This window comes from Melopsittacus undulatus, chromosome 1 (assembly GCF_012275295.1).
Source record: "Melopsittacus undulatus isolate bMelUnd1 chromosome 1, bMelUnd1.mat.Z, whole genome shotgun sequence".
Classification (NCBI taxonomy): Eukaryota; Metazoa; Chordata; class Aves; order Psittaciformes; family Psittaculidae; genus Melopsittacus; species Melopsittacus undulatus.
Genome location: NC_047527.1, coordinates 116482482 through 116499039, shown reverse-complemented (window position 1 = coordinate 116499039; position 16558 = coordinate 116482482). Strand labels below are relative to the sequence as shown.

General features: G+C 38.1%; 1 protein-coding gene across 2 annotated transcripts in view; it reads right to left on the bottom strand.

The window, feature by feature from the left end:
• DNAJC1 (DnaJ heat shock protein family (Hsp40) member C1) overlaps positions 1-16558 on the bottom strand; it is a 111969-nt gene that overhangs the window by 11983 nt on the left and 83428 nt on the right. Inside the window, exon 9 of one of the 2 annotated variants that reach the window (XM_034068214.1) lies at positions 3861-3980. In XM_034068214.1, the coding sequence (XP_033924105.1) occupies positions 3861-3980 (120 nt within the window). Of the gene's footprint in view, positions 1-3860; positions 3983-16558 lie in introns of both variants that reach the window. The other variant, XM_034068218.1, reaches the window with a different exon arrangement.

Sequence of the window (16558 nt, the reverse complement as noted above, 5' to 3'; positions counted from 1 at the left end):
CAGGCAGAATCACTACACTGACGCTGTTTCTTGCAGATGTTTGTGTAACCTGTTCTAAAGGCCTGCAAATATGGAGACTCCACAGCAGCTTATACCACTGATACAGCGTCTCCATTGTAATTCTTTGCCCCTCAATGTCCAACTCTGCAGCCTGTGATAAAATCTGTGGTAATTACTTCTTACCCTATAAAATAATTACAGTGCACCAGCCCCTTTCCCTTTACAGTTTTCTTTCCACGTAGATGAGTATTTACATCCTTACTACACAGTTTCTTTCAGTTCAACAACATGAATTCCTTCAGTCTTTCCCTGTAGGTAGCACTTTAGAGACCTATTGTTTTCTTTTATTCTCACCTGGACTCTCTGTATTGAACCACTGTTTTAAGTGCAATACTGAAAGCTAGAGGCAGACTAAGGATGTAGATGCAGGTTTACCATCCTCATATTTGTATATTCTCAGTAAGATGCTTGCCTCTTTCACAACTAGCTATTTGTTGACCTGTGTCTAGCTCATTATCTCTGCTAATCCCCACATTCCTCCTACTTTTTAACAGCTACCTCTAACCAGTTGTATGGCATTTTTCATTTATGAACCTCATCACCATGTTGCCGGGTGTCCTTGCATGTATTGTCTGTTTAACTACATCCTATTTTTTGCATCTTATTTTTCCAATTTGTCCTGACATTTCTGAATTCAAATCATCTTCCAATAGCTTCTTCCCAGCTAAGCTCTAACAGTTCCTCTTAGCTATGTAAGACTTACATGTGCTTGCCAGATTCTGGGGTATCAAAGCCATGTTCTAGCAAATCAAGGATTTGTTCCAACATATCTCTATGAGTCTGACACACGAACTTGGGCTTTCTTTGTATGTGAAAATCAGTGTTAAAGCTACAAGCACTCTAACGAATCCCTTTGCTTCACACCGTTCCAAACCTCATTAACTTGATGGCAGGAGAAAAATTCAGAAATATATTAAAAAACCCTCCAAAAGAAATAAATCCACAAAACTAAGTTAAAACAACACCATGAAGCCAAAAAATTAACAAAAGCCAAGAACACTCTTCTCAAGTCACTTCTTGCTGCTTAAAAACCCTGCCACTGGAAACAAATACAGTTTGATGTAAAAAAAGGAGTTTAAGGCAATTTAAAATGGAATTTCTTTGGGGTGGTTACAAAGAGTGAATTTCACTGATGCTTTCTGGTCTCTGTGAATGGTTTCCGCTTATTCTTTAAAAAGTAACAAAATAGTTTTCTAACCTTTTTTTGGTGAGGAAGAAAGCTTTGAGACAGAAGCAACAACAGAAAGATCATTTTGGACTGGATTACTTTGAATGTTTTTATTAACACCTATTTAGCTATTCTACTATTTAAAAGGGGTTTAATGCTTAAAATCATATGGAAACAAGCACACTGTACCTTGCCAATCCTTCCTACTACAATTCCCTCAACTGTGAAAGGAAAACCAAGCCTTACTGCGCAATACTTCACAGGGAAACAAACAGGCAGAAGGTGGTCTTAAGTTTTTAAAAAGCATTTCCTGTGTCACAGAAAATGTTGGAAAAACAAATTCAAGTTTGCCCTTTAGCATTTTTCTTTCTTTAAGCTCTAGTGCATTTGCCAGGTAATACACCCGTCAAACTCTCTCTGGCTTGACTAAAGTTGCATTAGCTGAATGGAAGGGACTCCCAAAGTCTGCTACACAAGTTATTTCAAATCAGCACCTCATACACCACAACTTATCTCCCTGTACCTCTGTCCGTGAATCAGGGAACAGTTGTTTGGCAAGGAAATGATGCCTGCACATGCAAGCAACAATTTTTCTGTGCACAAAGTTTAACAAACCAGATTTTTCTGCAGCTTCAGTTTAATGTTTCTTATTCAGCTTTGGTGATGCCCAAGCAAAGTAAGACCCCCTGCTGTAAATTTAGGTGACTATTTTATGTCATCCTCAACAATACAAAGGATAAGATGTACATCTTTTTCAACAGCTGAATGGATATATCTGAGGTAGTTCCCAGTTTTCACATCTCTGTGATCCAGACAAGGTGCCAGGATGCTTTTGTTTGTGTTTCCTCTTACAACCTAATCACTGCAAAAGTAGCAGCACTCTAATAACTAGTCTGTGTCAGGAAAGCTGACCTAGCACTATCAGCAGTCAGAAATTTTTAGAGAAATAAAAACTTGTGTGGAGAACACTTACATTAATCACATAGTGGGAGGTCAATGGAAGTAAAAAGCATTACACTCAGACCTTTCTCCACAGAAAAAAACCTGGAAACTCCTTTTTTTCATACAGGAAATGACAGCTCTTAGAACATACCCCTTTCATTTCTGTTTCCAATTCACTGAAAAAAAAACCAAAACATGCTGCTCAAGACTTCTCTCCTTCTTTCCAGTATTGGATGTGTGCAAGTATGGTGGCCAAATATATTATGCAAAGGTTTCTTAATAAAGAATGTTCTTACACCTGCATCAAGGAATAAATCAGAAAATGGGTGCAAAAGACAACTTAAGGCAGTTTTAGCTTTGTGATCGGTGTATGTGGAACCATTCCACATGTCTGTGTTGTCAGTATCAAGCAAATGAATCAGTTTCTCCAAAGCAATCTCATGTTTTTCCCATGTACACAGCATACTACGAAGCCATGTGAAATATTTTTGCTGTAAATATCTGCTTAGCAAAATGTAGCACCTTTTTTATAAAGCACTGCAGTAGTATGAATACTGCAAGGAGTAAAATAAACAACACTAAACAGGATAAACAAAAAAAGGCAGAATTTCATTTGCATAACAGGTTAGTTTTTGCTTACACCCACTTACTTGCAAATAATGTATGTTGTTCTAAAATGACAAGAATGCAAACGGCTTGTTTTTTGGTATGTATCCGAACTGTATAGATGCATTAAATCTTTAAAAATAACCTCTAAAAGTGTCTTTTTGTGATGATACCAATATGGGTAAATAAACCATTTAAGACATATGTAAATTGCCCAGGCAGCTATAATGGGTTACATTTCACTCTAGCCAGAGGTTTTGTTTCCCTTTTTAAGATAATTCCTGAAATATAATAAAGAACATCTAATCTCAAAATGGACATCAACAGATTTAAACATTATTCTCATTAACCCCTACAGAGCCTATAAAATAGGGTCAGCTGAAAGGGCTTTCAAATGGTCCTCAGCAGACACTACATCATGTTCTAGTGATCTATTGCTTGAAAAGGAAAAGTCTTTTACAGCCTAGCCCCTAAGGGTTTTAAGATCATAACACTTAAAATCCTTAAGTACAAGCTTTCTTTGATATCTGGTACAATACTATAAAATATGAATTAACAAGGCTATTAATCATTTTATACAACATTATTAACCATGCTGTAATCCAGGAAAAGGGCCTGAAATAGTATCATATGTATAACTTGTTTTAAAGTTTGCAAAAATATTTCAGTTTAATTAATGGAAACCACCTGTCTAAACACCATTAGCTCATCTACATTTTTTAAGGACTAGCTTGAAACAGAAATGTAATCTTTAACCAAGTCACACAAACATTCGCTCAAGTGAAAGGAAGTTGCTACAAAACCTGAAGCGCATTGTTTTTCTGTTATTGGGTTACAGTAGCTCAAGTCTGTAAGCACCAGAATCCCCCATCCAGCTGATCAGTTACAGCTGTTAATTGTGGAGGGAGAGACTGGCTCACATCTGCTTCTTGCATAGTCAGTTAATGGTTCACTTCCAGGTCCTAAAAGGACTGGCAGCCTCTCTCAAAAGACAATGTCGGCCCCCATATACGTCTGCCTTCTACACCGCCCGTCTTGTTCTGATTTGTCACTCTCTATACAATGCAAATCTGAGTGAACTCACATCTGCCACTGATCGACCCAATTCATGAGCAATCTTTTCCCATCGACCTGGAGTCCCCCCTGGGAACTTAACCATACTTCTTGTCAGCTGGCTGAGGTCCTCCTCTGTCCATTCAGGTGCCTGTAAAACATTTGTAAAACATTCATTACACTGGGATATTGGACATATTTGTGTGAGGTAATATAGTGAAAAAAATAATCTTCAAATGAATTCATCAAATCATGTAATAAAAGTAATCAATAGCTTCAAGTATCTGGGTACCGTCTCCTTGTGCTGTTACCAAAAATGCATAAAGCCAACAGACTGACAGTAAGATATTAAAAATCCTTAACGTTCAAAAAATGCATTTTGTATATTACACAGACTAACACATTTAATTTCTATCAACACTTATACAATGTACATATATAAAATGCAGCAAAAATAAAAAGCAATAACACATTTATTAAAGTTTATGGGGTTTTGCAGGGAGAAAATTAGAAGGGCTAAAGCCCATCTATAAGTTAATCTGGCTACTGCCATAAAAGACAATAAAAAATATTTCATTTAATATATTAGCAACAAAAGAGGGCTAAGGAGAATCTCCATCTTTTATCGGATGGTGGGATGTGGCAAAGGATGAGGAAAAGGATAAGGCACTTAATGCTTTCTTTGCCTCAGCCTTTAACAGTACCAGTTGTACTCCAGGTATCCAGCCCCTTGAGAAGGAAGACAGTGACAAGGAGCAGAATGAAGCTGCCATAACCCAAGGGGAAATGGTGAGCAACCTGTTACACCTCTTGGACACACACAAGTCTTTGGGGTTGGATGGGATCCACCCACCCAAGGGTATCAAGGGAGCTGGCAGAAGTGCTCACAGAGCCAGTTTCCATCCTTTCTCAGCAGTACTGGGTAACTGGGGAGGTCCCAGTTGACTGGAGGTTGGCAAATGTGACCCCCAGCTACAAGATGGGCCAGAAAGAGGACCCAGGGAATTACAGGCCTGTCAGCCTGACCTTGGTGCTGGGGAAGGTCATGGAGCAGAACATCCTGACTGCCATCTCCTGGCATGTACAGGACAACCAGGCAATTGGGTCCAGTCAGCATGGGCTTATGAAAGAGAGGTCCTGCTTGACCAACCTGATCTCCTCCTATGACAGGGTGACCTGCTTAGGGGATGGGAGCCCAAAGAGCGGTGATGAATGGCCAGGCACATCTAGTTGTCACTGGTCACAAGTGGTGTTATGGGGCCAGTTCTGGTTAATATCTTTATCAGTGATATGGATGAGGGGATCAACTGCACCCTCAGTAAGTCTGCAGCAACACCAAGTTGGGTGAGAGTGTTTATCTGCCGGAGGGCAGGAAGGGTCTGCAGAGGGATCTGGACAGGTTGATCAATGAGCTGAGGCAAGCGTATGAGGAAGTTCCACAAGGTTTAGTGCTGGGTCCTGCTCTTGGGTCACAACAAACCAATGCAGCGCTATAGGCTTGGGGAAGAGTGGCTGGAAAGTTGCCCAGAGGAAAAGGGCCTGGGGTGCTGACTGACAACTGTTGTCAAGCATTGGAAAAGGCTGCCCAGGGCAGTGATGAAGTCACCATTCTGGAGGTATTTAAAAGACATGTAGATGTGATGCTTAGGGGTATGGGTTAGTGGTGGCCTTGGCAGTGCTAGATTAATGACTAGACTCAATGACCTCAGGGTCTTCTCCAACCTAAATAATTCTATGATTAAACCACAGTTTAAGATGCAAAATTTTAGATACTGAGATAATTGTACATGTAAGATTTTTTTCCAGCAAAAACAAAGAAAATGGTTTTTATGTAATTTTTATGTTTTAAAAAGCCTCTAAATAGAACAGTCGTTTTAGCTTTCTGTCCTGTGTTTTTAGCGTTCTGGGATGATTCAGGAGTGAAATCTGTTGATTCTAGTATTCCATTAAGACAACTAAACAACACTCCTTTCCCACAGAAGCACAGTTATGCCACAAAACCATACCGGATGCTTGTACCACCCCATAACCAGAAGTCAACGTAATCTTATAAATAACTGTCTTCATAACGGCCATATAAAAGTGAACAAAGCAAGGAACCCGAAATTAGAACAGTTTAAGGCATCAAATCACACTTGCCTCAGCAGGCAACACACAGTAACCATCTTTGACATTTGCAGCATCTTGGCCAGTGACCGCAGAGCCGAATCTTTGTTACCATCAGTAGTTTGCCATTTTATTTATTTTTAAGAAATTCTTTATGACATACCTCTTCTAATCACCATTTCCGATAATGAACAGGCACATATCAAGTGGTTTGCATTACAGAGCCATCAGGACAGAACAACAGTCAGAGGTGAGTGACCCCAGGGACCATCTCCACAACTACAGCAAAGCTTCTCCCTGACACTAATCCTGCCTGTCATTCTCCCACTGTGCTCTAACCACACTGACATCCGCCTGCCGCACTGCAAGCTTAACGGGGCCCTTCCTGACTTTTTACTGTCTCTCCCAATCAATGGTTCAAGCGTGCTCTTTTCACCATGTCCAAATGGCAGCTTCACTCATAATCAAAGTGCATCGCTCCTGTTAAAGGGCTTCCCGAAAGGCTCCACCATTTGCATTCATTTGCAAAGCAAACTACTTTTATTCACTTTGTTCTGCTATCAAGAGTGTTCCCTGAAGCAGATAAATTGGCATAAATACAACCTGCCACTTAAAAGACAGTAAATAATAGCCAATAGTAGCAAGGATTTCATCAGTCGTCCTAGTTTGGATCCATGTAGTCCTTTATTCAATGCTGAAAGCCTGAGACATTCATATTCGGATAGTTTATAATACGAGTATAAAATGAATGATCTAGGACGATTCAAATGCAAGATGCTTAAATAATGTGTGTGTATGTGAGAGATATCACACATACAGTATATGCATTATCATACAATTACACTCTGGCCTACAGAAGAAATGACAGATACATAGAAAGTCTCCACATTGCACAATCACTTTTATTGTATTAAAAATTAAATATACTTCATATATTTGTTAGAATTATTTTAGTATAAAGTCTATATATAGATATAAGAAATTTTTAGAAGGGAAGATTTGGGGTATTCGACGTTCTAGTTAGAATAATTTTCATCACTGGAATTTAAATAATCCCCAAATTTTAGCAGTCTTTTCTCTAAAAAGTAATCAGATTTTACACCTCAAAAATAGCCTTAATATACAGTTTACTACAATTTTGTAGCTAATTTTTATTAAAACTTTTGTAGGTATTTGTTGGTGGCGGTTTTGGGGGTAAGAGGAGGTGCTGCTTTTTCTTTCTTTCTCTTATTTTTTAAAAAGTAAATTCACAGCTATTCTTTCTCACCATAACCAAAGCATATCTAAGCAATTACACACGGAAATCAAGATGATCTTTTCAGTGATGTGCAGGCATCGGAAGCTTTCTGGTAAGTTTTATTTTCAGGCTTTTTCGGTAACCTTTGATTTTCCTACGTGCTTACAACTTTACCAACAATTTGTAAATGTAACAAAACTCACAGGGCTATATTCCTAAATAACAGACAAGATTACAATCATTCTGTGGATGTGTAGCTAATTATATAGCTAATTCACAGCACAAGAATTCATCAGCTACATTAAAATACCAACTTGTTAATCTTCTTCCAGCTGATGATAATTTTAGAATGCGAAGATCTTAAAACATTTATGAACTTGGAAAATCTTTGTAAAAGCTTTTAGAAAATCCACTCTTAACTGCAAAGCTGCAAAAGAGCTTTTGTGAATTTGCAATTCCTCAGCAACATTTAATTGTGTCTTTAGATGCAACAGCGCCTACTGTGATCCAACTACTACAAGCAGCTACGAGGGTGGTCATGGTGTGAATGTATTCTCCCTGTTCTAATCTGTAGCCAACTGTAACTGTGAGAGTCAAATGAATGCATAAACATACTGCTTTGTCACCTAAAACCATGTGTGTCCAATATTACTGAAACACTGGGCCAAAATTCATCTCTACAGTAAAGCAATGGAAGACACCACATGGTGAGGGGACAGCTGTTGTTACTACACAAGCATTCAGATTTTGCATCAAAAAAGCCCCATTCTGGGATTAACTCCCCATACTGAATACAAAATTAAAAGTACAGAGTTATGGTCTACCGTCTTTAAAATGAAAATAAGCTACAAGTGTAGATATAAAAAATTCATAGCATTCCCATAAATAATAATCCTCTAACATGGTTTGTTATACATAGCTGCCAGTATTGAAGGATTAGTTCATTCAAACACTATGCACCTTCTGTAGAAAAGAAATATGAATGTGGTTCATTGTATGGCATCACTGTTACACGAGCATATGCACTTTGCAGTTTCGTACTACCTCTTCCAACACAACAGTATTTTACATTCTTGGGATTTTTTCCTTTAAATGAGCAACTCTATTTTTAATTACATTAAAAGAAGATTTTTTAGACAATAAAACACTTCAAGAAAACAGTCTGACTTGTTTAGACATGTTAACATTAATAAGTATAAAACCACATACTCTCATTGATAGTATTTGCCAGTTCATGAAGAAACTTTTATTTATGTTGTTTTGACAATATGAGATAATTACTTTTTTTTTAGATTCAATTTTAAGCTTGGACCATTTTTTCCTGTCATCAACATACTGTAGATTCAATTGAAATCACTGTTGTATAGAAGTTTGGCTAATGTTTTCAGTCTGGCTAGGACTCTGCTTCATCTAATTCTGGTGATTGACTGATCTGAGCATATCTTGTCCACAATCTTGCAAATACACCATGAGGCAGCATCTATTTATCTGTGCAAACATTTGTAGAGCAAAGGTTCTAGTAAAATCCCAGACAGCTTTGCAAATCAGGAAACATTTATCTAACAAGAAAGTGGTGTTTCTATCCAGTTACTGGAAAAACAGAATGTAAAAGTTTTCATTATTTGATTTCTTGCCCATAATGTCTTATTTTTCTTATAATATTCTATATTCTTACAATTTTTTGCTTTATCTGTAAGAAGTCTGAAGCCAGTCTTGCTTTATCAAGTCGAATACACACCTAGCTGCTGCTGAACCCTAATGATCTGCTGCAGTTCTAAAGATCTCTTGTGAAGTTCTGAAGATCTGCTAAAGGGTATTAATGATCAGAAGTCATATTCAGAGCCACATGTTCATATAATCCTTCAGTCTTTCAAAGCTCTTGCTCAAATCCAACTTCCACGAGTACCGTTTTTATTAAGTGAGCCAACAAAAACAAAGACAGCTATACTGTTTCAGAGCAACAGTCAAGGTAGGCCAGTAAGCTCATTATTTGTGTTCACGGAGTGCAGCTGTAGAAAACTTTACTATATGCTTTGTGATAACATAAATGATTATGTTTATCATTCATCCTTTCCAGTCCTGCTCTGCTCTGAAAAAACAGGGACCATATGCAGATACCAAGTAAAAGGCAGGCAAGCATATAGGTCTCTATACTTTATCCTAGTATTTTCCCAGACTCTAACTGGTTTCTGCTCAAGAAATTTCTCTAGGCTATTTCATCTATTTGGTAACTCCAAGTGAATGTGTCTTTCAATGTTTTTTTCCAGTCTCCCCAAAACTATATAAAATTTCTCTATTTGCAGCATCATCTTCTTAGGGAGTTGCACACATCTGCTACTCATTATATAAGGAACCATCTTATTTTTTCTGTTCTGAGCCTGGCTCCTGCTAGCTTTGCTGAGACCTAGGTCTTGGCTTTGAGTGAAGAACCAGCAAATAGTCTACATCTATTGACTCCCATGTCACTTACAACTTTGTTCAAATTAGCTCTCTATAGTATTCCCCTGTGAATTGTCCCTGGCTAAAAGAGTCCTAATCCACTCAGGTGGTTTCTCATGTAAAAGCCATTTTATGCATAATACTGCCTATCATGCCTTTTCCTCAACCACCTGCAATTCCATTATAACCAAACTCTTTGAAACGAGGTACAAAACTGCACATAGCAGGATTAATCATAAATTTATACAGTGGAATTCTTCTGGTTTGCTCTCTATTCCCTTCTTAACAATTTATAACATTTGCACTGGGTTTTGGGATGAGCCAATGTTTTCAATGAAGCCAGTACTGGTAACTCCTAACATCTCACCCTTCAAGGATAGCTCAGAGCTCATCATCTTGTGCATGAAGATAGGACAATCATTCATTGTATCAACATCGGCATCACTTCGTTTTTAAATACTGGGAAATTTTTCTGGCAGCTTAGTGCCCAAGCAGTCAAATTCTTAAGATCACTCTGCAGTTCTTCAGGGTCAGTTCTCACCTTTGCTATTCCAAATTATACTATCATTGATAAACTCACCTTAAGGCTAATTTTTTTACCATGTTAGAATTTTTGTTATACTGTATGAATACAGTAAACATCATAATTCCCAGCAGAAACTCAGCTGAAGTTCACTGCTAACCTTGCTCTACTGAAAAGAGCTGTTCCTGCCTCCATTTCCCATCTTTAACCAATTATTTATCTGGGAAATTTATCCTTCTTCTTATCCCATGACTATTTTATTTCCTTATAAGCTTACAAGCCTTGTTAAACCCTTCTGGAAAACCAAGCAGACTTTATCAGTCAGATAACCTTCTCCCTGCCTATTTGTTAATCCTTCTATGAAGCCCAGAGGGTTTACGGCAGACTTCACTTCATAGAATAACATTTTCAGGACCCCATGTAAGTCATTTACCTGGTGCTTACTAATTCTATTCCTTAGTTCAGTTTTGGATAATTGTCCCCAAAGATGTACAGGCCTGTAAAGACCCTGAATTCCACTCACAACTTAATAAACAGAATGACTTATTTTCCTTTTCAGTCCTCAGATACCCAAGAAAATAAAAGTTAATTGAAGTATTTAAACCTTAAATTTTCTTTGAACTCTTGGTTGCATGTCCTATGGCCCCAGTAACTTAAATAATTTAAACAACATATTACATAGGTCTAGAAGAACATTAGAGATTAATTTTAGATTTTTTCAAAGCAGCTACATGTAAATATAAAGATACAAGTAAGTATATTCAATTAAAAGCTTGTCAAGATAATAATCTAACCATAATAATTTTTATTTATACTGTTCCTTACACCAGAATGCCTTCAGCATTAAAAGCACTGAAATACTAAACAATATACGTAAGTAGACAACAGCTCTTAGAGGAAGAGTAAGAACCCAAGAACAGAAGCATGAAGTTTCATCTACTTCAGCATCAGGTCTTCTATGCCATGAGGCAGCAAATGTTTCAGGACTGAGGAATTCTTTCCCTTGCACCTGCCCTAAACCTAGATTAGTGATTTCCTAAACATGAAGTTAAATCCATTTCTCTTACAAAGCCAATGATGAAGTTGTTTGCTCTCCTCATCCCAGTTTTGCTCTTAATCAACATTATAAGCTGGCTTTCTACACACATTCAGTTTCTCACTTCTCAGCATACTCTGCTGCTTTTTCATTTCAGCCCAATATATTTCTGCCCTGCTCTACAGCTCTCTATATAACACAGATGGAAGGACAAAACAAAACCCAACACCACCAATCCCCCCACAAAAAACTAACCAAGCCCAAATCTCCACCAGTAAGCAGCATGGTTTCTTTAATTACAAACACAGCTGAAAATTTTTCTGCAGGACAGTCCGTAGGAAAACACAGAACTCTTCAGGAGAGGTTTTTCTAGACCTCACCTGTTTCAGAATGAAGATTTCACAGACATTTCAATTAGTGCTGCCCTGAATAGTTCTGCATCACCCCTTGCAATCCACCACACTGTAGACCACTTCCAGTACTGAACAGATCCTTGTAGATATACATGAAACAACTCTAATGACATTTTGCAATAACAAAAATGTATCTGTTTCCTGTTCTTTAACTAAGCATTATTCTAAGGACCTTCCTTTTCATTTTATCATTACTTTGTCTCTGTAAGAAGTCTTGCTGACAGATCCTGCCAAAAGCTTTATAAAAGCCAAGTACACTGCAACACTCTAATAAGGCAGCATAACTTTTCTTTAAATTCACCCTGACTTCTTACTCTTATTTTAAAATTGGCACATCTAACAATATCATTCATTTAATAATTTCAAAAACTTACCAGTATGGAATTCATGCTAACCAGCCTGCACTTGCCAGAACTCTCACTGAAGCTCAAAAACTGGTGTACTATTTCATCTCTCATTTCAAGGCTCGTTCATGTATAACTGCTAAAATATTAACAGGAGTATTAAATTCATTTAGGTTCAACTAATGGTGAAGACCATCTTTCCAAGTAATTTTTTATTTATCAACTTCAGCTGAATGCTTCAATCTAAAACATTCCTTCACCTGCATTCAATACATTATGTCAAAACTCCCTAAACTCCTTCGTAGTAAACATGGGTTAAAAGGACTTTTAGCCCTAGCATCTTCTTGAAACTGCTTCATATTTTGATCATCCACTACTTCAACAAAATCCTTGGCACTGCTCCTTCATCTATTTTCTAACAAAAAAAAGTAATAATTATTTGGTCATGGGCTTACCTTATTTTGGATTTACATTTGACTCACAAATCTTATGCTCTTCCACAATAAGCCTTTCCCTTTCTGCAGCTTCTTCCCTCCAATTAAGGAGCTATCTTCACTTTTTAGTTTGAGACAAGAATAACTTAATTCATAGAATCATAGAACAGTTAGGATTGGAAAGGACCTCAAGATCATCTAGTTCCAACCCCCCTGCCATGGGCAGGGACACCCCACACTAAACCATATCACCCAAGGCTTCATCCAACCTGATTTTGAACACCGCCAGGGATGGAGCATTCACAACCTCCCTGGGCAACCCATTCCAGTGCCTCACCACCCTCACAGTAAAGAATTTCTTCCTTATATCCAGTTTAAATTTCCCCTGTTTAAGTTTCAACCCATTACCCCTGGTCCTATCACTACAGTCCCTAATGAATAGTCCCTCCCCAGCATCCCTGTAGGCCCCAATAAAATGAGTATATTTGAGATTCTTCCACTGGCTACCATATTGATTACTCACAATTTTAACTTTTTTTAATCTCCAAGCAGACTGTTAATCCCTCCTAAATGCATGTCAGCAGATGATTTATAAACACTATAAAAAAAACCCAAAACAAAAACTGATTTTAGTTTGAGAGTATAAGCATATTAGAAACCAAAATGCAAATGAGTCCATAACTGTGTAATGTCAATAAAACATCTTCCCTGTGTGTTTGGGAAAGCAAAACCAGTTGCCACCTATTCAGAAACATCAACTAAAATATTTATTAACACATACATTTCACAGGTTAAAAAGGAATTATTCAGCTTCCTGATTCCTAAGCTGTGCATCTATATGTACCTATATATATCCCTTATTTAACCTAAGCAGGAAGCCTGAGTGAATAATCAGTCTTTCACCACCACCTTGTGCAGAATTACATGGTGCTGCCAGGCTACTCCTTGACTTATAACAAGCCACACCTTAAGACTGAAAAGTTTGTGTTGTGACTGACAAAAAAGCAGGGGAGGAGGGCAAGAAGTAAATATAAATCACTTTAAGAACCACCTACATGAAGCAGGAAGTCATTTAAAGTTATGACTACATTCAGAAAGTTACAGATACTCAAAAGACACCCAACAGAAAAGATGGCAAACAGTGACTTAAAAATGAAGTGCTGGATGAGCTATATTCTCAAGATGATTGCTATTATACAGCTTTGATTCCAACGTCTTTGGCTTTCACTTCTAGCCATTGGCCCTTTTGTGTCTTCCTCCCAGACCAAATGGCCCTTTAATAACAAGTATTTTCTCCCATGAAGGCACCTGCTAAGTTAAAAGGTCACTCTCCAAGTATCAGTAGATACCATTTCCAATCCCTGAGTAATTTCTACAGATTTCCTTTGTGTCTATTTTCTTCCTTTTTTCATGTAAATCTCCAAATTACAAAAAGCTGTTCGGATCTGACCTTTCCTCCCCTTTCTTATTCATTATTCCTACTTTGAGAATTCAAAGCCAAGAGTAGTTTGTAATATTTTTTTTTTCTGTGAAAGTACTCCAGTTCTTCATAAAGAGTCTGTAGGGGAAGGCAATTCTGAGCAATAATTTTCAGATTTGCAGAACAAGAACACCTTAAAAAGCATCTCTAAATTAGTTTAATAAAAATATTTTCTCCTCAACAGGGCTGAAATCACTCTAAAATAATGCCTTGTTAGTGACTAATCACTGATACGAATGGTCATCTGGTTAAAGCCACATCACCTGGAAAAACAGGGGAGGCAAAAAGCATGATACCACTTGAGGATTTTATTGCAAAAATATTTAGGAATATGAGAGGAAAAGTGAGAAATCTATCAGGTGTTTGTGGGCAAGATTTTGGTAGCCAGGGTGGCCTCTCTGGAAGTAGGTCACAGCCAGCTCCAACAGACCCACTGCAGGAGACAGCTAAGTCTATGAGCCAAGCTGGTGGCACCTCTGGGGAAGCATATTTAAGAAGGGCAAAGTGCTGCACAGCAGTATGAGTAGGGAGGGAAAGTGTGAGAAACAGCCCTACAGACACCAAAGTCAGAGACAAGGGGGAGCACCACAGCAGAGATTTCCCTGCAGCCCATGGGGGAGACCATGCTAGAGCAGGCATCCACACTGTAGCCTGTGGAGGATCCCACAATGGAGCACATGGGTATGCCCTGAAGGAACCACAACCCATGGAGGACCCATACTGGAGCAGGTTTATCTTGAAGAACTGCAGCCTGTGGAGGACCCATGCTGGAGCAAGGAAAAGTTCGAGAAGGAAGGAGGGGCAGTAAGGAACTATCAGAGACTGACCAAACCCCGCATAGTCCATGCCCTCCATGCCACTGGGCGCAGGAAAGAGGTAGAATTGGGAAAGACGGAGTGAAGTGGAGCCTTCAACTTCAAGAGGAGTAGGAGGAAGGCGTTCTAGGTTTTGTCTTTTTCCTCACCATTCAACTCTATTTTAACTGGCAATAAATAACTTTTCTCCAAGTTGAGTGTTTCCTCTGTGACGGTAATTGATTACTTGATCTTCATGCCTTTACCTTGACTTACGAGCTTTTTCATCTTATTTTCTCCTCCAGTCCTGTTGAGGAGGAGGAGTGAAAGTGGCTGGGTGGGCACCTAGCAGTCAGCCACAGTAATGAACTAAGTCACTACGGAACTATGAAGTAACAAATTACAACATCCTGGTTTGTATTTAGGAGCAATTTTGGGAAGAATTCTTCAGTAATCTCCCCTCAAAACTACAGGAGTAGAAGGTAACTGGCACCTACAATTGCTGTTGTTTATTACAACAGACAAATACCAGATTTAAAGTAAAACTCTGCTAGCAATACAGTAGTCTGCAAATTTACCTCCACAAGAAACAGAGAATTGTTACCTATTAGGTATAACAAAACAAATTGGTTGGGTTTTGTATACTAACCAGTGATAATTTTAGGTTAAAGTTACTGATTTCTAATATAAACTTACTCCCTCAATGATTCAGGCACTTCTGAAAAAAATGATCTTTTTTTCTAGTTTATAAAAAAGGGAAAATCTTCCATGGATGTCCACATTCTAAAGATGCTACTGTCACCACTTTTAAATGACGGCATGTACTGGTTGTCTTCACTGAAATACTGCAGCCCTTTTGTGATCACAAAGGTTCAAAGAGATCACAGATAAAAATTACAATTCCATAAAACACAGATAAAATGAACATATATGCAAAGGACACAAAACCAAGAGCAAACTTATTAGAGCATAAATGTCCTAATTTAAAGAATAATTATTCCCTACGCAGTCCTCAAATAGTATCAGAAGCCTAAATTAACTAATGAACTTCCTACCCCTGGCTTTCTTTAATGAGAGGTGTTTTGAAGAATAATTTCTATTTCAGTTTTCCTTGACCAGGAAGATATAAGTCATAACTAACATTTGACGAATGTTTCTCTCAGAATACTTTGTTTTAGTCAATTAAGACTGACATTACCCTTGCATTCTTTGAGAACTGAGTTAAAGTCAGTGTGTAAATGTATACCACTTAACAGTAGAGAATCAGAATAGTTGAGACTGGAAGGGAGATGACTGGAGGTCATCTGGTCCACACAGTGCTCAAACAGAGCTACTACAGCCAGTTGCTGAGAACCACAGCCAAACAACTTCTGGATATCTATCTCCAAGGATGGAGACTCCACATTCCCCTGGGCAACTTGTGCCAGTGCTCTCTCTCACTCTCACAGTAAAAAAGTGTTTCCTGATGTTCAGAGGGACACTCACATTTGTGCCCATTCTTGTATCCTGAGGCACATTTTTCTATCATGAATCACAAAGTCTTGTTAAAACAGTTACATTTGGATAAAGGCATAAGGAATTTATAGGTTAAGAAATCAGTAACAAAGGTATAAGGTTTTTCAAAGTTATGCTTCTTAAAAGTCTACATGGTTTGAGGGAAAAGAAAAAAAGTTATCCAAAGTCAGTGTAGAAATGCATCCCAAAATCCCACAACTCCTCCATGCAGTCACAACATATCAATGGAGGGAAACAGCCCACTACAATAATGTTGCTGCACTTCAGTAAATTTGAGTTCTCTTTTCAGAAGTCATCCTTCCTATGGTATATGGGTCAACACTTCAGGAGCTACAGTTCTCTTAGTACACCTCTCAGTACATAATCATCACATTTATTGCCATCCTTCTGCTTGCTCACTCACACCAA